This window comes from Mastigoproctus giganteus, chromosome 5 (assembly GCF_048544385.1).
Source record: "Mastigoproctus giganteus isolate SK-2022 chromosome 5, ASM4854438v1, whole genome shotgun sequence".
In the NCBI taxonomy this organism is placed as follows: domain Eukaryota; kingdom Metazoa; phylum Arthropoda; class Arachnida; order Uropygi; family Thelyphonidae; genus Mastigoproctus; species Mastigoproctus giganteus.
The window spans coordinates 57,619,608-57,643,258 of NC_143579.1; the positions used below are offsets into that span (position 1 = coordinate 57,619,608).

Here is a 23,651-nt window from a genome sequence, read left to right on the forward strand (position 1 = left end):
ATCAAGTTAAAACTGCTATCAAGTTATTCTGGGACAAAATTTTGGGCCACTGTTGATAAGATGTCGGATGAAACAATTAAGCAGTTACTCGAACAGTTACTCTGTTCGAGTAACTGCAAAATTGTTTCTCTGGGACAGTTACTCCAGGGACAGTTCTCTGGGACAGTTACTCCAGATCTCTGGGACAAATTAAAGTTTTGAAATGACTGAGCTTTCGACAGAAAGACTGTGAATTTGTGATGAGAGAACTGAAATAAATTTATTTTCAATAGCCGGTGACGTGTTACTCGAACTTGCAGCTCCTATAAAAGGTTACACTTAGATTCTTACATTCATCTTCAGTTTGAATAGAATGTGCATTGATGATGTACTCGTCAGAATTTTATATTTTTGACCTTGTTACAGTGAATAACAGATAAAACATTTAATGGGTTGAATTATAAAAAATTACCTTTTGAACATTATATAAATCTGTCTTTTGTTTGCACAAGGAAATTTATAACTTCAGTGGTTTGAATAGATGAGAAAAACTTAACATCAGCGAACCTGAGAATGTGAACAGACAAGTCGAAATTGATGGGGGTCAAGATCGTTATTGAAGTCCGAAAAAAGAGTTATGGAGAAACCTTTGATACAATCATTCTCGGGGTACAATTCGTGTGAGTTAACACCTTGGAAAACAACTCTGTGTACACAATTACTAATGTAGCTAATGTAATCCAGGAAGGCAGACGTTCAAGGGTAGACACACACGGACTGGGTCAAAGGTTCTGATTTATAATATTCCTGGGTTTATAATTTAATTTTATCCCTGCAAGTTATGAACTATTCCGAATATTTTTATACTATATGTATATGGAACTGGCTTGAGCTCTCACAATGGTGTATTCGGGATGGGATTTTGGTAACTTCCCAAGTATTACAAATAACTAAACATTGTTATGAAAATAACGTTACATGAAACACCAGCTTCTCCAATTCTTTCACTGCCAGTGTGCATTGTACACAGTCCACGCTTTAATCGGGTCTTCTATATACCGGGTGGTTATAAAATAAGTTTCCCTATTCAGGAGAACCTAGTGTCAAAACGGTTAGAGATAGCTCTGTGAAAATTGGTGGGTATTTCATTTAGAGGGTATGGGGAAGCGAATTGTAGAAGAAAAAAAAATCAATTCAACTTTCCACCACCAAGGGAGAAATTGGCACTGTAATCATGAGATGGAATACTTAACTTAGGATTAGATTTTAACATCAGAACTTAGAAATCTACAGATATTGTTCTATGTGTGCTTTCCTTCAATTGAGATGACATTCTGAAAATGGAGGACTCCGTGCGACACAGTTTCGCGTAGCATCTCATTGGGGATGTTGGCTACATGCTGTTTAATGCTTGCTTTCAAATCGACAAGTGTCTGTATTCCGCCACTGTAAACTCTGTCTTTCTGGTATCCCCATAACCAGAAATCAGAGGGATTGAGATCTGTGATCGGGCTGGCCATAACTGCGGAAAGTCTTTAGAAATGATGCGATCATTTTCGAATGTTGAACGGAGCAGTTCCTTCACTTGTCGACCAATGTGGTGAGGGGCACCATCTTGTATGAACACTACGGTCTTCAAGCATTTCCTTTCTTGCAGGGCGGGAATAATGTGATCTCTTAGAAGAGAGCAGTACATTGCACTAGTTACCGTACACCTTACGGGGCCATGAGGTGTAGACTCTTCAAAGAAAAATAGTCCGATTATAAACTCTCCTGTGAATCCACACCATACTGTAACGTATGGACTCTGTAGTGGTCTTTAAAGCAGATGGACGAGAAGTTCCCATATCGGCAGTTTTGTGTATTTACAGCTATATGAAGAGTGAAATGTGCCTCATCAGACCACAAGATCATTCGAGCCCATGTATCGTCAAGTTCCATACGAGCCAGAACTCGTAGAGCAAAGCCTATTCGTTGTTGCGGATCACTAGACTTTAGTTCTTGCACTACGTGAATCTTGTACAGGAACCAGCATAAAATTATTCGAAGCACTTTAGGTACAGTAGACCAGGGAAGGTTCAAGTCTCTTGACACACCTAACTGTTAGTGTTTTGCATTCTGACCGTTCCGATACGTGGTCGTCTCCTGCCTGGAATTACACTTAACTCCCCAGTCAGTCGGTCGCTTCAAATTTCTTTATTAGTTTTCGAAGCACACTGACGTCAAAGGTCCTTTACGCAAAGCTTTAAGTTTTCGATATTCAAGTAGTGCTGCATTAGCATTACTATTATTCTAGTAAAACAGTTTTACTAAAAGAGCTCGTTCTTTTTTTGTAAGAGCCATAATGGTTATTGATGGTGGGTTTGGCCTTTCTGCATTTATCTAACAGGATATCATTTGTGTAAGCAGCCTGTCTTGAAGTAAATGACAACTTTTACGTATGTGCAGCCCCGTTTTCCCTGTTGGTGGAAATTTGAACTAATTTTTTTCTTCTACAAATCGCTTCCTCATACCCTAAATGACATACCCACCGATTTTAACAACTCTAACTCTAACCGTTTTGACACTATGGTCTCCTGAATAGGGAAACTTATGACCACCCGGAAAATCCAAATATATACTGAGTCGCCACTTTATTATGTACACTTACCTAAGAGCGCGTAGACCTTTAGCCTCAGAACAACCTCGATTCACCGTGGCATATATTCAACGAATTCGAAAGCGTGCCAGAGGGTTTCTGGTCGACGTTTCAATTTCTTTTCACACATTTTTTTCAAATTGGATGATTGCGAATCTCTACTCTGTAGAGCTCCATCCACCTCATCACTCAGGTGTTCTATTGAAATGATATCTGATGACTGGGAGGTTACTGTAGTAGGTTGAACCTATAGAGTGGGTTCCAGTGTCCTGAAACCAGTTCTATTCAATTCTGGCTTTGTGACATGGTGCATTATCCTATTTGAAAAACCAATTCGCAGATGGACATAGCAGTCTTAAGGGAAGGACTGCTATGTGGAAATAGTTTCTGACACCTGGTCAGAAACTATTTCCACATAATCTGTGGCATCCAAATGTTGTGTCTGTTGTATGAAGGGGACCAACACACACCACGAAAAACACTCCTCACACCATTACAGCGCCACCAGATATCAGCCTGCATGGCTGATATCTGGCAGGATGAATCTATGAACTTATACAGTTTTCACCACATTCTGGTCCTCTCGTCAGCTCGAGATAGCACGATACAGACTAGGCAACGTTTCTCAAATCTTCCACTGCCCATTGTCAATATTCCTGAGTGCACTCTAATTGTACGTTCTTGTTTTTTACTGTCTGGAGTGGAATTCGGTTTGGTGTCGGCTAAGACACTGCAATTTAATTGTCAACTGTGCTACACACGAGGGTGCATCCGTGCACCCTCGTGTGTAGCACAGTTGGTATCATAACTGTCATCACCACAACGGGTATAAAAGACCTCAGTTCGAATCCCGTCAATGACACGAGGAGGTTATTTTTTTTTTACAGAGTGGCCGAGATAGTCGGTCTCAGGTGAGGAAGCATGTTTTTTTTTCCCAGAAACTCTGGTTTTCCGTCCAGCAATCAGCAAATCGACCACAGAATACGCACAATTCAACAGACATATTATATACAACGCACTATAGTCTAAGTTGCTGATACACCTAAAACCCCACAACAACCAATCAAATAACCAGTTCCATCCGTGACAAGGTATGGTTGGGTTCATAAATCTGCGCGGATAGCATAGTGGTATTGTCACCGTCCTCCCCACACCGGGCCCAAAAGGCCCGGTTTCGAATCGTTGCTTGAAAACCTCGAAAGATTTTTGAACGGTTGTTGCTTATAATACTTGAAACTTTATTTTGTAAAATGAAATTGGTTGTTCCCTGTCAATACTGATTTAAAAAGAAATATTCTACAGAGGATGCAATTCATGATCTTGTTGATTTTGCTACTTGTTCTAATTGTAAGTACATCCTAGCCCTCTTTATAGATTTTGAAGGGGTTTGGTACCCCAGTGTTTTGAAATCTTTGAGAGTTTGAACTGTCCAGATTTGTTGTTTAGGACAATCAGCAATTACTTGACAGATAGAATAATTATAGTTCTCAACATTTGAAATTTGAGAGAGGAATTAATCGAGGGTGCCCGCAAGGTTCGGTGTTAGGGGCGATTTTTTGGAATCTGGTCCTTATCACTTGGTTAGACCAAGATTGTGTGGATTGTCACAAGGTCGAATATGTGGACGACCTGGTGCTGTGTATGCAAGGGAAATCAAGATGAGTGATTGAAGATAAACTCAAAGGGGGTAGCCGGTAGTCTGATGAATTGGACTATGAATAATCAACTCTGAATTTCTTCTAATAAGACTGTAATGATATTATTGAAAGGTAAACTGGACTACAGGAGACCACCCCGTTTAATTGTTAATAGTAAACAGATACCTTTGGTGTCTCAGGTCAGATACTTAGGGATTTTGTTGGATGACAATTTATTCTTTACACTCCACCTGGAAAACGTAAGTGGTAAAGTAAAGAACTACACTGCCTGTATAGTCCGGATTACCAGGAAAGACTGGGGGCTCGGTAAAAGGGTCCTCAGTTTTTATTATATGGCTGTTTTTTACCCATTGTAGCTTACACTGCCTCTATCTGGTTTAAGCATGTAAGTAATGTCAAGTTTAGAAATAAGCTGAATTCATTACATCGTATTATGTTATTAATAACTCTGAGAGTGTGTATGACAGTATCGACTAATGACCTTCAGTTGCTTGATGGGGCACTCCCCTTGGATTTGTATATTGTATATAGAGCTTTTAATTACTTTCTGAGGAAGGGCAGATAAGTTACAATCATGGAATTACTAATGATATTTTGATTATCGGAAGAGAGAGGAAATAATATTTTATTGAAATTGACAGGAATATGGCAAGAACGTTGGAGCGCCACTGTGACTGGTGCTGCAACTAGGCTTTTTATTCCTGATGTATGTTTTAATATTGGAAATAAATGTAATAAATGGTTCTTTCCTTGCATGGAAGCCTCTTATACAATTACAGGCATGGCTCGCTTAAATATAAGTTATGTGACTTAGGTTTGGAGGAGGATCCTTTCTGTACATGAAGATTATCTGAAACATGGGAACATCTTTGACTATCCTCTTTATGAGGAATTTAGGCATAATTTAAGATCAGTTATACCAGATTTTAATCGAGGAGCTGAAGCTCAATGGGTGCAAGGTTCAGAGAATTTTTCTGTATTCCAGGAATTTTGTAGACGTGTATTTAAAAAAAGGAAACAGTTATCTATACTGGTTAATATAGATTAGAACTGTTTTTTTTCCCCCTCCACAACTTTGCTTGAGGATTTTTGTTTTTTCAATTGTTTTTGCTGGCATCAGAAAGAAAACTAATGCTGGATTTACCTTACGGGTTTGGGGTGATTTTTTTTTTGCTTTGTTTTGTAGACTTCCCGGTATGGGCAGCCCAGGAGCGGGGTTGTTGGCACTACTGTTATTGCACTACCTCCGGTGGATGGGTGTTAATGCATTAATGCAAACAGCGCAGACAGTAAAGTAGACCATGGCCGAGCTTCACGTGCGTAGGGATAGGCACCAGGTGGCAGATACTTAGGTGGTGCCTGCTCCCTGGTGGCAGAGAGGCTTTTTTTTTTTATTTTATTTTTATATATAACATATTACATACACTTTACACTGCAGGCCCATTAGAAGAGGTTCTACTTGAGTACAGAATATACAGTGGAGATGGACGTTAGTCTGGGTGCCACCCTAGACATAATGAATAATAATGAATGTTCGGAAATTTGTGTGGTAGCATCCTCCCCACACCGGGTGGAATCACCGTCCTCCCCACACCGGGTGGAAAAGGCCCGGTTTCGAATTCTGTCGATGACGCGAGGGACTTTAATTGGCTTTTTTCATTCCATGGCTGAGTTAGTTGGTCTCAGGCGTAGATAACAAGGATTTTTCCCAAACAAATGGGGGAGGGGGGAGTTTCAGCAAAACAGGCAAATCGACCAGAGAACACACGCAATTACAGACACAATACGTATATAGGTATATAGAAGCAATTCTGGGTGACTAATAAAATAATTTGAATTCGTGTGTTCAGAAATACCTCTTTAGTCATGACTATTCCATTTGGCTGTTATTTGACTAACTGTTTAACCTTTCTGTTATTCTGAATAAGTCTTGTTAGCCTTCGTTGACCTGTCATATGAATATGAAAGAGTTGTTTCCAATAATCAATTAACATCCTATCAAAAGCGATCCAACCAGGATGTCACCTTTAAATTCACTTAAATATTTTACCTTGCTCATTTTCCTATTGAATTAAGGCATAGAGCGTCCCTATCTGCCCATCTGCTTTATACCCCATGGTACATACTCATGATGCTGTTATTGAAGGACATCCATTTCGCTAAATGAAAACGTTTTTGTCGCCAGTTATAGTTTTGTCCCGTTTTAGTTTTTTTTCTCAAAAGCAGGCAAACCGACCAAACAATACATGTCATTTCAGATGTCATAGCCTCCGTATAGCGTTGACACAACAAACACTCATCGACATCTACATTAACTAAAGAACAAACACATTTGCGATTGCCCGATATGCCCAATTGCAGCCTGAGTGTACCTAGTTCTCGATAAAAAATCAACATGCGCATCTCACTTTCCCCACTTAAACACATACAACCACCACACAACATGCTCAAATGCGAATTAGTCAAAGCAATATTCTTCCATTGAAGAGTAGAACAAAATTTCTAGACGACTCGTTTAAGCTGTAGCTAAGTCACTCGACCTTTGGAGAGATTATATAGTTTATTACTTTATAAACTTCGTAACCCACAACAGAACACACTCAATTTATATTCATAAAGTAGATGAATTAACGGGCCCAATCGACGGGCGTTTTAGGTACAGGATATTTTCTTCAAACTCCTTCCTGAATATTGCATCAGTCCATTCCATGCTGTAGTTTTTTTTAACTAGACTACGGTAAAAAACTTATTAGAATACTATCACATTTTGAAAAACATGACTTTTAATGGACGAATTAATAAGATTCATCCTCACTTTTAGGTCCCATTGGTAGCATCAATTCGTCGTGGAACACTTTCAATATGTTCCTTGTAGCAGGAAACAAGGAGTTTTGTCCGTTTCTCCTTCAGTGCTACGACCAGTTAGACTACAGAAGGAGTTTTGCCCGTTTCTCCTTCAGTGCTACCACCAGTTAGACTACAGAAGAGGAGTGTATCGACCATTCCTTAATATTATCCCATTCCATTTCATCCCAAAGGTGTTCAATTAATTTAGTTCTGTATGCTGGGCGGCCAGGAAAGTTGTTGGAATTCGTTTGCTTAAACTAGACTTTTACACTGCTCGCTGTACGAGACGAAGCATTGTCGTGCTGGAGTATGAAGGACCTCGTTTCCATTGAATCACCAAAGTGCGAGAACCAAAGAATTGGTCAACATACCAGTGTACGAATGTTGATTGTTTTTGGTACGACAATCAGCGACCCGAGTCCGAACCATGAGAAGCAGCCCACACCATTACTCTTCCACCTGAAAATTTAATTGTCGAAGTAGTACACTGCAGTAGACGTGGTACCAAAGCATTATCCAGACCCATATTTGACCATCATAGCTGAAGACTGTGTGTTTCAGAGTGCAGTAGTGATGGGCTCGGCCCCACTGTAAATGACATCTGAGGTGAGTTGATGTGATGAGTAGTTTGTGAGCAAGAGCTCTTCCGTGAGAAACCTATCATTCCAGGTGGCTTCCTACAGATCATGAATGCTTATGGACGCTCACTCCTGTGAAAATTTAGAGCTCTGAATTAGCGATTTCTAAGGATGTCTCTCTGTACGTTTTCATTGCTTTCTGTAGCCGAGTGGTCAGGCGTGCGGGTGCATACGTACACTTTCCTTGAGTGACCCAGGTTCAAGCCCTTGACTGCTGAATACGGTGCTGTTTCTTGTATTCTCTTTACCTTGTGAACATTTATTTATTTATTTAAATTCTATCTATCAGTATTTTTCTCCAGCCTAATCATTTGCGCACATCTGCATCATCCTTCTTCTTCCGTCATTTCAGTACAATACCTACTATAAACTTTAAGGAGTTCAAACCTGTGGCGACCAACAATTGATATGATGGCACACGATTTAAGACTCTCAAAACTGTGTAAATGCCTTGCGGCCCGCGATTCGTTATTTGTAACATCTCTGCACTTTGTAACATCTTTGCACACATCTCGTTCGCGCTGTTCGCTACATTGGTCTTTATATGTAGCACAGTAGTTATAATCACCGTCCTCTCAGTGCTGTGTAAAACAACTCAGCCAAGGTGTGAAAACGGTATATAAAAGTTCCTCACTTAATTTAAAGGATTAAAAATCCTGTAAATTAAGCGAGGAACTTTTATATATCTTTTTCACACGTTGGCTGAGTTAGTTGCTCTATGGCAAAGATAGCAAGGTTTTTACTTCCCCCGGAATGCTGGATTTTTTACGTCCATTGAAACAGGCAAACTGACCAGAGGAACCATGAATTTACAGATATTACACGCGAGTGTTTTCTCGTGCAACCTAATATAGAATATGTTCGCTGTATTGGGAGGGTGCACAAATAATTTTGATAGAGTAAGATACACTGAGAAGCCATTTTATTATTTTATTAGATATACTTACCTTTTTAATGATATAAGTGCTCCTTCATATTTCATATGATTTATTTATTTATTTTTAATTTTATAACTTTGAAATAACGAAAATTGAATGAGCACGATACACATTTTGCAGTATTTATTTATTCATTGTTAATTCATGTCTATTTATAGAGGAGCAATAAATAGAGGGGAGCTAGGTGCCCAATATTTATTCTCCTTTGCGCGCAGAAATATCAAACTACAACTATTATTATTATTATTATTAGCTGTATGGTGCATGGAAGCGGAGTTTTTGCTGCACTAGTCAAAAAAAATTTTCTCAGTTACCCTGAGAGAGAGAGAGAGAGAGAGAGAGAGAGAGAGAGAGAGAGAGAGAGAGAGAGAGAGAGAGAGAGAGAGAGAGAATCACCAAGAAAGAGAAGAATGATGATATCCAGCTCAGCACCCTGGGCGTGCCAAGTGCACTAGATGTGAGTCCATGGAGTTCTATGTTGAAAAAGCCAAAACCATTCGGTTCTGTTCAAGACCGACTAACTCGGCCATGATGTATTAAAAAAAAAAAAAAAAAACTCTAAAACTTACTGTTGTGATGGATGCCCTGTTATCTCTGGTCAGTTGTTGATTTATCCCTAGAGAAACCTGAGTTTCTCTAAGGCTTAATCATGTTGCCCTCTCGTCCGGTTGACTTGGACAAGGAGTGAAAGTAGCCCATTTGAATCTCTCATCCTCTACGAGAAATTGGAAACAAAGGAAGCCATTTCTACTTGATTTCAGAGATTGGCTTCACTGTCCATTGAAAAGTTTGGGGGTGGGCATAATTAAACACTATATCATTATTATTACGAACTGCGTCAACATCACAAAATAAAAAAAAAAAGTTAAAATAATATCATTAGACTAATGTTTTTGAGATAAAAACTTTAAATTTATTTGTTGTCCTTTTTCTAGAATTCTGGATTTATTATTATTTTTTTTTAATTTGTTTTCATTGATCAAATTTATACGCAATTCATTCCACCCCTGGCTTCATACGCAATGTTTTGATATGAGTAAGAGATAATAGCTTGTGTTATGCAAATAACGCAGTGGCCAAATTAATGCAATTTTTTTCTTTCTGCCTGTGGCTCCTAAATAATATACCATTCAGAAGAGAAGAAAAGCAGATTATTTCAAATTAAACGAACCAAAAATTTATAAACCATTAAATAATATAATATTCATCGTTTCGTAGTCGCCCCACGTGGCAGTTTCAGTCCACCTCCGAGAAAATATCCGCTAGCTTCATTCGCCGCGAGTGATGCGTTATGTATGATGGAATGCTGTTTCCTATGTTTATTGACATAGTTTCTTATGCGCTGTCTTCGAAATTTTCATCATGATTTTACCTGGTTGTTTCAGTATTGACGAAGTGTCGCCTCCAGTGTTTAACGCTGAACTCTGCAGGTAAATATATATTATGTGTATTTGAGTAATATAACTGTATTTTGGAATATGGCTCTCGACCTGAGTACGTTACCCTTCAAATTTTTACCGCGACTTAACGTTAGTTTAATGGCCCAGAGACATCCTCTGTGACCTACATATGTTATTCGTTTAGATACTAATATTTCATTAAAAATTGCTACTTTTAATGTATCTTATATTACAATTCATTAAAAAATTAAAGTTCAGCAAAAGAACATATTATTTTAAAGTGGAATACAATTTGTATTGCTCCATTATAATTAATGGGTAAATAACTGCTTGGGAGAGGAATTTTCAGACCTTTTAGATGATTCAGGATAATATATAAAAACACATTGTTCGATATAAAAATAATTCCAATTTTTGAGGCATGTTTACAAGATTCTTACTCTGTTTGTTTTCATAAATATGGAAATACAAGAATTAAAAATATATAAATTCTAAGTTAACGGTTAAAGGAATAATGAGGTGGAGGGAAGGCTGTGCTGTAATTTATAAGCGCTAATGTGTATTTTCTATTTTAATTACATAACAAAAACCAATATACTACAAATGCACACTGCTTTAGGCTTCACCTTCTGAAAATCTTGTGACTGTTACTTGAGTGTGACCATGACCAAATCATAAATTATCATTATTATTAGCCATATGATGCAAGGAAGCCTGAGGCTTATGCTGCACCAGCCAAAAAAAAAATTTCTGAATTATCCTGAGAGAGAGAGAAGTAGAAGGGAATCACCAAGAAAAAGAATGATGATGATATCCAGCTCAGGGCCCTGGGTGTGCCAAGCCCATACTCACCAGATGTGAAATGATACTTAACAGTCATCTTGAGAAAGTCTGTGTGCATGAGACAGTTTGTAAAATAAATAAATCAAGTCAAAATTTTTATTATTTTAAAAACTTTCCTTAAGATTATCTTGCTTACTGCCGGAGTTTAAATTAACCCCAGGGGCTCACATCTGGTGAGTATGGGCTTAGCACACCCAGGGTCTTGAGCTGGATATCATCATTCTTCTCTTCCTTGGTGGTTCCTTTCTACTTCTTTCAATCTCTCTCTCTCTCTCTCAGGGTTACTTGAATTTTTTTTTTTTTTTTGGCTGGTGCAGCATAAGCCTCAGACTTCCTTGTACCATATGGCTGATAATGATAATAATAATCTGAATTTTAGCAGGTGATTATAGTATAAAAATGGAAGAAAAATATCCTTATATTATATAGGTTACAAAAATATAAATTTTTTGTTTCATTACTAAAAAAAAATTTTTTTTTATATAGCATGAATCTATAGTATTAAGTACTATATGTATTTTTATCTAATTTAATTTTATTTTAATTTACCCTTATTTTACAGATACCTATTATTAATACATCTGATGTATTAATTTTTCCATTGTTAATACATCTGATGTGGTCAGCATTCCTCCATTTATACTCTAATCAACTTATATATATATATAATGGCATATCTAGTTAGTCAGAGCAAAGTCAGTACTAATATTTTCTAGTACTGACTTCTAGAGGTAGTCAGATTATGGTGTCAAGGCTAGGCACATTAGAAACAAGAAAAGGAGGAAATGGGAATGAATTGTCATCTGTAGCTGGTGCATTATGACCCACGTAGTCCATGTGCCACTAAACCCCAGTACAAACCATATCATCTGTAGGAAGGCTTAAAGTTATATCAGTGATCAAGAAAGTGCCAAATGAACTAAGTGTCTGTTTTGATTTGCCTTGCGTAAAACGTACGTAGGGGTTGGAGGGAGGAAACAGATCGAATTTAAATACTGGTATACATCAAAATGTATTGATAGATTTCTGAAAAAAAGCATGGGCACAATTATGAAATTTAAGTCATTTTTTGTGTTACAGAAATGTAAGTGCATTAATTTACTAATATTAGTAATATCCTTACCACTATTACCTTGATTTCGTTTGAATGTGATTATATATTATGAAATTTGGTTTAATTTGCCTACTACATTATTTAAGTTTTCATGACCATTTTTTGTTGACAAAAAATAGTTGTGAAAATTTGGATGATCATGAAATTCTCTGTGCAGTGCAAACTGGAGGCAAGGAAGGCCCGTGGTGTCCTTTGATTTGTGCAATCCTGAAACAAAACAAAAATATTTGTTTTATTTCAGGATTGCACTAATTTGAATAACAGCATTTGTACCAGAGACTCCTTTTTTTTTTTTTTTAAATCTAAAATGTATTGCAGAATGATGGATATTTTGCTGAAGACTAAAATAATTTAAATTAGAATAATAAAAATTTATTGAATAGTGATCAACAGTTTAAATACTGAGCTATATTTTAGGGCTTCCAGTTGCCCTGCATTTGTTGTAAATTTAACAAATATTTAGTGAGGTGTACTTTAGCCATATAATGCAAGGAAGCCAGGGCTTTTGCTGCATGTGAAACAAAATAAAAATATATAAAAAATGAACAACCTATGTATTTCCCACCTCATGTAGGTAACTGTAAGTTGCTAACAAAAAACTTTTTACAATCCAGTTAGTCTCTCTTAATAATTTGAATTTATGGCCCTTAATCCTGGAATCATTTATAATAGCAACAATTTTGCCTTCATTTGTTTTACTAACCCCTCTCAGGGCTCTGCGGACCTTAGTCATGTTCCCTCTGTGTGTGGTTGCCAAGTGCTGTACACCACATTCAGTCTCCTTATGTGGGTGCCCTTTTGCAGATCTGACCAAGCAGGTTCCCCAATCTTTCAAGAAACTATTGTTTTTAGGTATAATCTCCGCACTTGGATACAGTATTCCAACTGCTTAATAATAGCTTTATACAGTGGGATTATGACCTATCTCTACAAACAAACGTTCAAAAAATCATCAGTAAGACACTATGGGCCTTTCTTGCCTCCAGTCTGTACTGCACAGAGAATTTCATGGTCACCCATATCACAACTCCCAAATCCATTCCTTTCTCTATTGTTCTTAATTCAAGCCCATAAAGTATATGTTATTTTTGGGATTGCAGTACCACACGTGCAATCTTACATTTTTGCTGCATTGAAACAGCTTCCACTTTTCTTATCACTGGAGCCTGTCCAAATCATCTTGAAGGAGTTCTGTTTGATTCTGATTATTAACCACCCTTACAGTCTTCACATAATCCGCAAATTTTGACATCGCATTCTTCATCCCTTTGTCGATGTCATTTATGAAAATCAAAAAATGATGGTTTCAGTATCAACACCTGGGGATCTTACTTTTAACATTAGACCAATCTGTCAGATGTTTTGCTAAAATCCAAGTAAACAGTTCTGTTCGTCTTGATTATGAAATTATGATGGATGGAATTGAAGTAAAATAGCTCCTTAGATTTTTTTTTTTTTTTTTTTTAATGCAAGCTTTTGTCAAAGAAGTTATTTCTTGGATAAAAGAAATAATTCCCCTTGCCCAAACAAGTTATCTAATGGTTAACAGATAATCTCCTTGGAAACTCTGAGAATATAGTAATACACAAGTTCCCAGCTGGTGTTATAATTCCCCAAGGTTAATTTCAATTAAACAACATAATCTCATATGTGTATAAAGAAAATCTGGTCCACTGGCATTATTTGTGTTCCAACTTTTTTAAACTTTGTTGGTGGTGTGGTTATTGGTTTTGTAATTACATATATTTGTGTGCGTGTGTGTGTGTGCACATGTGCATGCCTTTTTTTTTTTTATTATCAGTACAAGGGAAACTTTCTAGTTGATTTTGGAATTTTTGTCAGTTTGTGATAAAGTCAGATTGATGATAAATAAAGAGAAATGACTTCTATTAACAGTGATCTGGACAAAGCTTCATTGGTATGACTTACTTTAAATTATTTAAAAGTTGCTAACATATTAAATGAGACTACATAAGGAATGATATGGTTGTAAAAGGAACTATCCTTGAAAATAAAATAAATGCTAAAAGTAAAATCCAAACCTTGCAAACTACAAGTAAAGTTTTATTGGAAATGCCATATATTCATCAAATTGATCTACATTAATTTGATGAATATATGGCATTTCCAATAAAATCTTTTCAAGAATTTGATTAAAGCAGACATATTGCAGCCAGTTGAACTTTAAGAAAGAAAGCAAAATCCTTTATTGGTGAATCCAGCTTCTACTGAACTTTGGTGTTCATTGACTGACTTGCATACATGGAGTGTTGTACAATAGCAAATGTGGCTTGTCCAAGCTAGTACATTTGTATTATTCAGTTTCTTACAGTAAAGGGCATTGTTGTATTATGTGAAAAATATGTTTAACTGGATCATGTACCCAAATGTGAGCAAGTCATTGCTATAAAGGAGATAAAACACTTGTACTTCCCACATTACTTGACCAAACACATTAATAATTTGTCTAGCTCTTCCTTAAATTTATTCAAGCTACCCACTTCCCCGACACCAGATTGAACTTTATTCCAACAATCAACAACCTGCTGCTTCTAAGCAGGTTTCCATGCATCTATCCTGTAACAATCTTCAGTTTAAGTATATGCACACAAGGAGTATATCGATGCACATATTGCTTGTGTGTATATGGATGTTGTCTGAGCAAGAGTAAAAATGCCATCAGTATTTAGCTTACTCAATCTGTTCAAAGCCTTAAATGTCTCACTTGTACTCTTTTCACATGCTTAGTTTTCAGATGCTGCAATTTGCGGAACTGAAGATTTTCTTGGCAAAAGTTTCTTTTTTTCCCCCACTCAATAAATTGTTGCCCTTCTCTGTATCTATTCTAAAGCATACACATTTCTTCATAAAATGAAAGACTGTATGCAGTACTGAAGATGTAGCCTAACCATTTGCCACATACAATGGGATAATCACCTCTCTATCCCTGCTGGCAAAATTACTGTATATATCATTGACAAAACTGCATCAGCTGCCCTAGCAGACTGAATTGCTTAGAGAACTTCGTGTCTAACTATACAACTATCTCCAGGTCTTTTCATTTTCCACTGGCTTCACTTTTGTAACACAGTTGCCATGTTCTTCTGAGATTACTCTTGCCCATATGCAGTGCTTGAGGCTGTCAGGGACATTCTCTCAGGAATGACAAGCTATAGCTCTCTAGCTGGTAGTCTAAAATGCTGATGCAATGGATATTCAATTGGCACTTGAGTCAAGTGGACTGAATTTCAGTGAAGTCTGGTTGTTCTGAGACAACCAAATCCTCTGCTTGCATTTTCACAAAAAAGGTGGGAATTTTAGTTACCCTGGGTATACCTCTGTGTGTCCTGAAATATGACACCTAGTATACTGGAAGTGAGTGTCCAGCATAAGCAGGGGGTGAGGTGTGGTGTCTACATCACATAGACGAATGCCACCCTGCTGTGTTACCAGGCAATACTAGGTGAAGTCTCATCACTGGTGCAGAAGCACTACTTTGCTTATTGGAGGCTAAAGTGGTGAAACTCAAGTTTAATTTCAAGAGCAAAGCTCCAGCAACCCAGTCTCTTCCATTATGCAGTAAGATTTGTCTTTTGAGATTATGATGGGTATTATGACAAGATCCAATCCTTACATTTCAAGGATACAGTTGTAAAACAGTGTTTGCAGGGTGGCAGCTAGATGGTCCACCTCACCTAACCTATTCATCATTCTCTAGGAGGCCTCCAGATTAGCTGATGTGATGCATAATCTCACATCTACTCTGCCTCATGTGACTGGAGGGAATTAGGTTAGTGTATATGCAGGGGACATTGTTGAAACATATTATATCGGGGAGCTGAGTATATTCTTGCTGTGTTCGCCATAACCAAAAATTTCATTACAGTACTTCATATGTCCTCCCACCACTTCTTATTATTGAATACATCCAAATAGTCAAATTCATAACATACTCATCTGCAAAAAGATCTAAGCCTCTCGAATGCTTCCTCATTTCTTTTCACAAATATATATGGTCTCAGTTCCAATCTCAGTGATGTCCATTTCCACTTAGTCTGCCAATCCCCACTTTCTTTTCTGACAGAATCCTAATTCTCAGGTGTCAACCTTTACTCTTCTTGGTTGTCTCTTAATTATTTGCTATACAATTCATTTTGATTCAGAGGTGGTACATTTGCATATGTCCACTCTTATATTCCCTGTCATAGACCTAGTAATTTGCACTCTCCTCCTTTTGCTTTTCTCTGGCTTAAAATCTTCCTATGCCATTCTGTTAAATTGAACTTTTGCCATTATCATTCTCTCAGCTTCACTAATCATTTGGAACTCTGACTTCCCTTCTTTTAAACTTGACTTCTCCAGTCAAGCTTTCCTAAAGTGAGGCAGTTTTCCTTGATTTTAATGTTCACAATTCCAGCTGGCTTCCACTTTCTAGTCACATGGACCCAGCAATTCAAGATGCTGAGGCTATTGCAGTTACTATTGACTTCACAAAGATTGTTAATTTAGCTACCAGAATACCCGACAATCCTAACCACACAGACAACACTCTTGATCTTTTTCTCACAAATGACCCTTCCGAGTACGTGGTTGAGGTGAGTGGTCCTCTGGGCAACTCAGATCAGTCTCTTCTCCAGTGGAGCCTTTCTCTCATGGCCATTCCCAGCATTTTCTTTGGCATTACAAGAATGCAAAATGAGATCTGCAAGATTTCTTTTGTTGTTCTCCTTGGTTGGATTACTGTTTTAAATCTTCTCATGTCAATGTTTACCCAGATCATGGAGAATTCTCAACACTCTCAATACCATACTTAAAACTTGCCACTGAACCAACATGCTACAATAAATTTCAGCATTTTATTCCTATGTTCAAAAATTGAATTAGTCACATCTCTACCTTTGTGCATGACTGCAAGGCTGCTACCATCTTAAATTATTTCCAAATAATGTCAGCAGATGGTGCCATGTGGATACAGTGTTGCCAACATACTTCAATCAATATATATGATTGAATCATCAGATTATGCATAATATGTATTTTATATTGGTTGGGCAGTATTCATTTGAATGACTTGTTTTATGAAACCTTTCATAATATAAAGTTCACTCCAAAAAATTGGCAAAATATGGCCTAATTTGCTGATGCACCTCAAAAACCAGTAATAACAATAATAATGTCAAAAGAATTGACATTGCACAGAAATTTAACTTTACTTGAAACTCTAGAATATGAGATTACACTTGTTATTGGATATTCTAAATTGTGTACATTCTGAATGTTCCAAAACTAAGTAGTGACAGAATATTTTTAGTCCTTATTGCCATATATTTTCATAAATGATTTGCAGCATGGAAGCATTGGTGAATTAATGTAAAAAAATATACAATTGTAGTAATGTTAGTAATGAAAGGTGCAAACAAAGGTTGTGGGTAGGATTTATTTTTTTCCTGAAAAATAGTGCATCTCAACTGCATACCCTAATTTAGAAATATGAAGCTAGTTTTATTATATTAATTATATTTGGTTTTTTTTTTTTTTTTTGATAGTTGTTGGCGCATCGGCTTCTGTGGCCATATTGCACCTCCCAAGGTTTTTGCAGTACTTTGATCCAAGCCCGAGGCGGGAATCGAACCCGCGACCTTTGGGTTGCCGGGCAGGTACTTTACCCACTCGGCTAGCCCGGTCGGCTTATTATATTTGATGACTACTGATATATATATTCTGATTTCTCTCATTGTTATAACAACACCGGTGCTAGTTTTCAAAGTGCTGAGATTACTACCCTCTTCTTAAAATAGTTTGCTCAATGCTGGTGTAATGTATTAAAGAAAACTAGTGGACATCCAGATAATAACATTGGTGTATAATTTATTATTGTATAGTTCATTGTAATTTCTTTAGTCATTCACACATGTAACCTTTTCCTATACTGCTTGTAACTAAGGAATTCTGTGTGTAGAGTGGCTTTTATTGATGTTTGTAAGACTATCCAGTTTTCAAAAAATAGGCCAGTAGTGGTTCTTTTAGTTTGTAGAACAAATTGAAGTGACATGGACTCCCATCAGAAGAATGAGGTGGATGTGCCTGTTTCCCAGTTCCATCAGAAATTCCATGCCACGGTGTCATGCAAGACACTGAGCAAATCATCCAACAGATGGCTCACCTTTCAATGCTGTTTAGATCACAGGTGTTATTGATTGATTGTAGTACTGATTGTAGTCAAGAGCACAATGAAGAATGGTACCCTGTTTCACATGTGATGGTCAGCATCATTTAACATTGCTTTATTCTGAGTATAGTTTAGATTGAGAAGGCTCCCAGTGCTATTACTGTGTTACTGCATCAGTTTGGGTTCATTGGTCTGAAGCCCATGTCTTGTTTAATGTATTAATGGTACATAATGTATTGTCCTCTAGTAATTGTCCAAGTACAGTATACTGTTGCAAGCAGATAAGAGTGCCTCTCTTATACTTCTAAACACATGACACTCATCCATCCTTTCCAGTCTTCAGACCTCGTTGATAATCTATCAACTGTCTGCCAGCCTTCCAGTAAGGATATAGCAAGTTGCATTTTGCATTCTTCAGTGGTGGGCAGACCACTATGAACCACATCATATACTTTATTGTGACTGCATCAAAAACTTCTCCCCATTAGGCAGCAATTTAATATAATAATATTGCTGCTTCTCAGGCTTCACATAAATTGTGTGCATTCAGCAGCATCATATCCACAAGAGACCTCAGTCTAAATCCATAAATGCTGATCTTTGATGAATGTGATTTACTTTACTACACGATATATGACTTCACTGATATGCTGCAGCTGTAGTGGTAAGAGATTTTGTTATCAAATGCAACTACTGCAAATAATAACTGTGCCACTGCCTCCTATCTGGCACTGTCTGAGGTGTTGTTGATGGATGGTTGTGTTACCAGTACAATTTCTCAACTTTTATATAAATGAAAATTATATTGCTTTTCTGTAAATTTATCATGGCATGATGAGAGAAAAAAAAAATCTTTACTGCAGCAGCCTTTGGTTGTAACTGGTTAAAAGATTAAATAGTGTTGCAGTTTCCCTTCCCTTCATTGCCAGAAGGCCAGAGGTTAATAACTGTGATTACTTGAATTGTTTATTTGATTGATTTAGTATAATAGTGGCAAAAGATGCAAGAAAGCAAGTTTATACAGTATCAACAAAAAAAAAAAAAAAAAAACCACCTTTCCATTCCCTTCAATAGTTTTTCTAATTCAAGTTCTTCCTTGAATTTAATTAAGCTGTCCACTTCAACAACAGATAGAAGTTTGTTCTAGCAGTCAACCACCTGATGACTAAAGGCAAACTTTGCACATCTATTCTGCAACCATCCTTCCTCAATTTGAATTTATGCCCCTTCATGTGTGTGGTCTCAGCAAGAGGAAGAATGCCATTCACATTCAGCCTACTCAATCCATTAGAGTCCTTGAAGGCCTCAATCAGATCACCCCACAGGTCCTTAGTCTCTATACTGCAATTTGCAGAACAAGCCTTTTGTAGTAAGAGCACCCCTTTGTTCCCTTGCCAATCTCACTGCCCCTCTCTGTACCCGTTCCAACAGCTCTACGTCCTTCCTAAAATGAGGCCTCGGGATATGTATGCAGGGCTGTGCAAAGATACTTGGGCCTGGATGCGAAATGAGTTGGCACCTCCGTAGCCAGGTGGGAAGGAGCAGCAGTGCGTAGCACGCTTCTTGATTAGACCAGGGTTCGATCCCGTCACCACCAAATACGGAGGATGCAGAAAGGTCAGGGAATGACCACCGCATATTCCTGGAGCAATGTGGCCTTAGTTGCTAATGCTCCTGAAAACCAAATAAACAAACAGAAGGAGTTAAGGGGCCTCGTTTGTTTTATGTTTGAGACAAAATGCTCCCTCAATTGGGATCCCTAGATTGGGGACCCTGGTGCGGTGCATCCACTGCACCCCCCTCATTTGCATGGCTGGTGTATGCAGTACAGTACTCAAGATGCAGCCTGACCATTGACTTTTATACAATGGAATAATTGCCACCATATCACTGCTAGCAAAATTCCTGTATATCAATGACAAAATCCCAAGAGCTGTCCTGGCAGCCTGTCTCCACTTCTCAGAAAACTTTATCTGACTGCCCAGTTAACCCCGGGAATGGCTTGTGCTAGCTTTTGTGATGCCTAAGGCAAAATCTGGTATGGCGGCTAATTCATATCATATCTTAACACATATGCAGTACTGCATCTAGCAGTGCCTGTGGCACGTGGCTCACTTGCCCTATCTCTTAGTGCTGGTGCCCTGCACTAAGAGGTAGTGCATCCCTTTATCCACAGTTTTTTCATTTTCCACTACCCTGAGTGTAATACCTAACAGATGGTACGTTACTCTATGGGTAGCAGTAACCCCAGAGTAACGTAACAGATGGTATGTTACTCTGGGATTACTGCTACCTATATGTAGTACTTTTCATTTGTCAATGCTAAACTTCAGTTGCCATTTCTCAGCCCATCTGCCTAACTTTTCTTGATCCTGTTGCAGTAACTTACTGTCATTAACCACCCTGCCAACATTTGTATCATCTGCAAACTTGGACAATAAGCCTGATATGCCTTCATCAGTATCATTGATAAACATGGAAAACAACAATGGGCCCAGTACTGAACCCTGGGGGACTCCACTAATGACATTAGTCCACAAAGAGCAGTGTCTATTGATAACCACTCTCTCTCTTCTCCCACTCAACCAAACTTTTATCCATAGCAGTAACTTTCCCTTAATGCCACACTGCTCCAATTTGTACAGCAGTCTTTTATGTACAACAGTATCAAAAGCTTTCCTGAAATCCAAGTATATGATATCAAAATTATTTTTTGCATCCAGTTCCTTTGTGATTGCATTGTAGTATCCAATCAAATTGGTCAGACAAGGTTTCTCCTTTACAAACCCATGCTGTGTCTGAAGTATGATTGCAGCCCTGTCTGGATGGTCCTACATTACTTCTTTAACCAGTCAGTCTGTTATTTTCCCTGTAACAAAATTAAGCTAACAGGTCTGTAATTAATTGCTTCACCCTTTAATTCCCCTTTGTGAATTGGGGATACGTTTGCACATATCCAGTCTGCAGGGACTTACCTGAATCCAGAGATGCTTGCATAGTTATGGCTAATAGTTTGCTTATCTCCTTTGCTGCCTCCCTTATTATGATTGGATAGATCTCCTCCACCCCAGTGCCTTTTATGTTTAATTTCAACAATTTTTCCACTTTCTTCTCAGTTATTACAAAATCATTTAGTCTGGCATCCACTTCCCTAAAGAATTCCTCATGTGTGAATGTAGATGCTGAATTACTTATTCAATATGTCAGCAACTTGAGTAGTATCATGAACAGTTGAACCATCAATATTAAGTGGACCAATGTGTTTATCCCCTTCCTGTTGGTGTACATAATTAAAGAAGTCTGTGCTGTTTTTCTTTGCTAAAGATTTCTTATCTGCTTTGGCTTGCCTAACCTCATTTGTGACATGATTGCAGACTAGTGTATATCTACCATTGGCTTCTGTATCTCCTGATAATTTATATGCATCTCATGCATTTTTCTTCTCTGCCACGTCTCATTAGTTCATCTGACATCCATTTAGGTCTAAGCCTTGAACAATATTTCTTAGTTGGTATTAGGGATTGCAAATATACCAGTTCTCTTATTACCGGTAACTGTATTTAAATTTACCGGATTGCTGGGAATTTACAAAATGCAAACATTTTAAAACTAAATTATTGAAAGAGCAAATGAATAATCATTTATTTTTGAAAGTTATACGTAATAATGTGAGGAAAAAAAAAAGCATTAAATGAGAATTTCCAAAATAAAAATTTTACAATAAAACTAACTTACTGATACAGAGAATGAGTAAACATTTATTTTTAAAGTTATACATAGAAATGTCTAAGCAGCATTATATGAAAATTATTGCAAAATATCACAACTAAATTTAATAAATACTTTGAACTAATTACTCATTTTTTATTAGCTTTATTAGATGGCTTCACTGGGCTCATATTTTAAAGTTTAAATTAATTCTTCAATGACAACCAGGGACGAAGTTGTGCGCTTCTACTTTCTTGAGCATATTTTAATTCCGTGTTCACAATCTTAACTTATTTTAAACTACCTTAAGCCCCAAATTATTCTTCCATCCTAACTTCATGTAATCTAGCAGATTTATCTAAGGTGAGTACTGCTCATTAAGCTTTATGCTATTCAAACTTTGAGTCAATTTCAAACGGTACATTAAGACATTCTATAATTTATCTAAGTGTCATTTTTTTATTATTAAGAAAATAGCCTCTCAAAAAGCATAGTGTGTTAAACTGCCATAGTCTAACCTCAATCTAATTTCAGTGCAAATAGCACCTGCATTAGAAAATGCTCTTTCTGATTCAATGCTAGCTGGACGAATTTTCATAAATTTTCCTTTCAGTTTTTGTTCTGTCAAGTAATGTATTTCCTTTTTCACTACGTCTTTTCTACTTATTTTCTTTATGTTAATGTGATCAACATCTAAGTTGGTTTTATGTTTAACGAATAATTCAATTTCTCTTTCATCGTTTAAAGTGTATTTGTAGGGTCTGTGGTTGAATCAGTTGCTGTGGATGAACTGGAAGTTGGTGTTGTTCTGAGCGAGTAGCTAACAACATGATCTTCCCTTAATTCTTTATCATTGTCAGATATGTGCTTGAGTAGTTCAATTTTATTCAACAGTATACTTTTACTTACAGTATTGAAAATTTCATACTTCTCCCCCAGTTTAATATTTCTGGGAGCTGCCCGGGCTAGCCAGGTGGGTAAAGTGCCTGCTTGGCAACCCAGAGGTCGTGGGTTCGAATCTTGCCTCGGGCTTGGATAACAGTAAAATGCAAAAACTTTGGGAGGTGCATTATGGCCACAGAAGCCGATGTGCCAACAACTAACAGAAAAAAAATATTTTTCCTCAATTTGAAACTGTGCCCCTAGGGTTCTTAGTCTGAGCAAGAGGAAGAATCCCATAAGCATTCAGCTTGCTCAACCCATTCAAGGCCTTATACACCTCAATCAGATCACCTTTCAGATGCCTACTCTCCAGGTGCTGTAATTTGTAGAACTTAAGCCTTTCTTGGTAAGAGCACCCCTTTGTTCCCCTCACCAATCTTGTTGCTCTTCTTTGTACTCGTTCTAGCAACTCTACATCCTTCCTAAAATGAGGCCTCCAGACCTGTACACAGTACTCTAGGTGTGGCTTGACCATTGCCTTGTATAACAGTATAATCACCTCCCTGTCCCTGATAGCAAAATTCCTATATATCATTGACAAGACTCCATGACCTGCCTTGGCAGCCTGCCTGTACTGTTCAGCGAACTTCATATTTGACTGCATAATTACCCCCAGGTCTTTTCCACTTCCCTGAGTATAGTACCACGCAGTTGGTACATTTCTCTGTTATTGCTACCCATATGCAGTACTTTGCATTTGTCAGAGTTAAACTTCAGTTGCCACTTCTCAGCCCATTTTCCCAACTTATCTAGATCCAGTTGGAGTAGCATACTGTC

The 23,651-nt window shown here is 37.6% G+C and overlaps 1 protein-coding gene across 2 annotated transcripts in view; it reads left to right on the top strand.

The window, feature by feature from the left end:
* The window catches only part of Hmgcr (HMG coenzyme A reductase), a 183,699-nt gene that overhangs the window by 46,299 nt on the left and 113,749 nt on the right, over nt 1-23,651 (top strand). Inside the window, exon 1 of one of the 2 annotated variants that reach the window (XM_090373217.1) lies at nt 9,986-10,128. The exons of the other annotated variant lie outside the window; for it this stretch is intronic. Coding sequence (XP_090229343.1) covers nt 10,061-10,128 — 68 coding nt within the window. The 5' untranslated portion in view covers nt 9,986-10,060. Of the gene's footprint in view, nt 1-9,985; nt 10,129-23,651 lie in introns of those variants that run through there. 2 annotated transcript variants of the gene reach the window in all.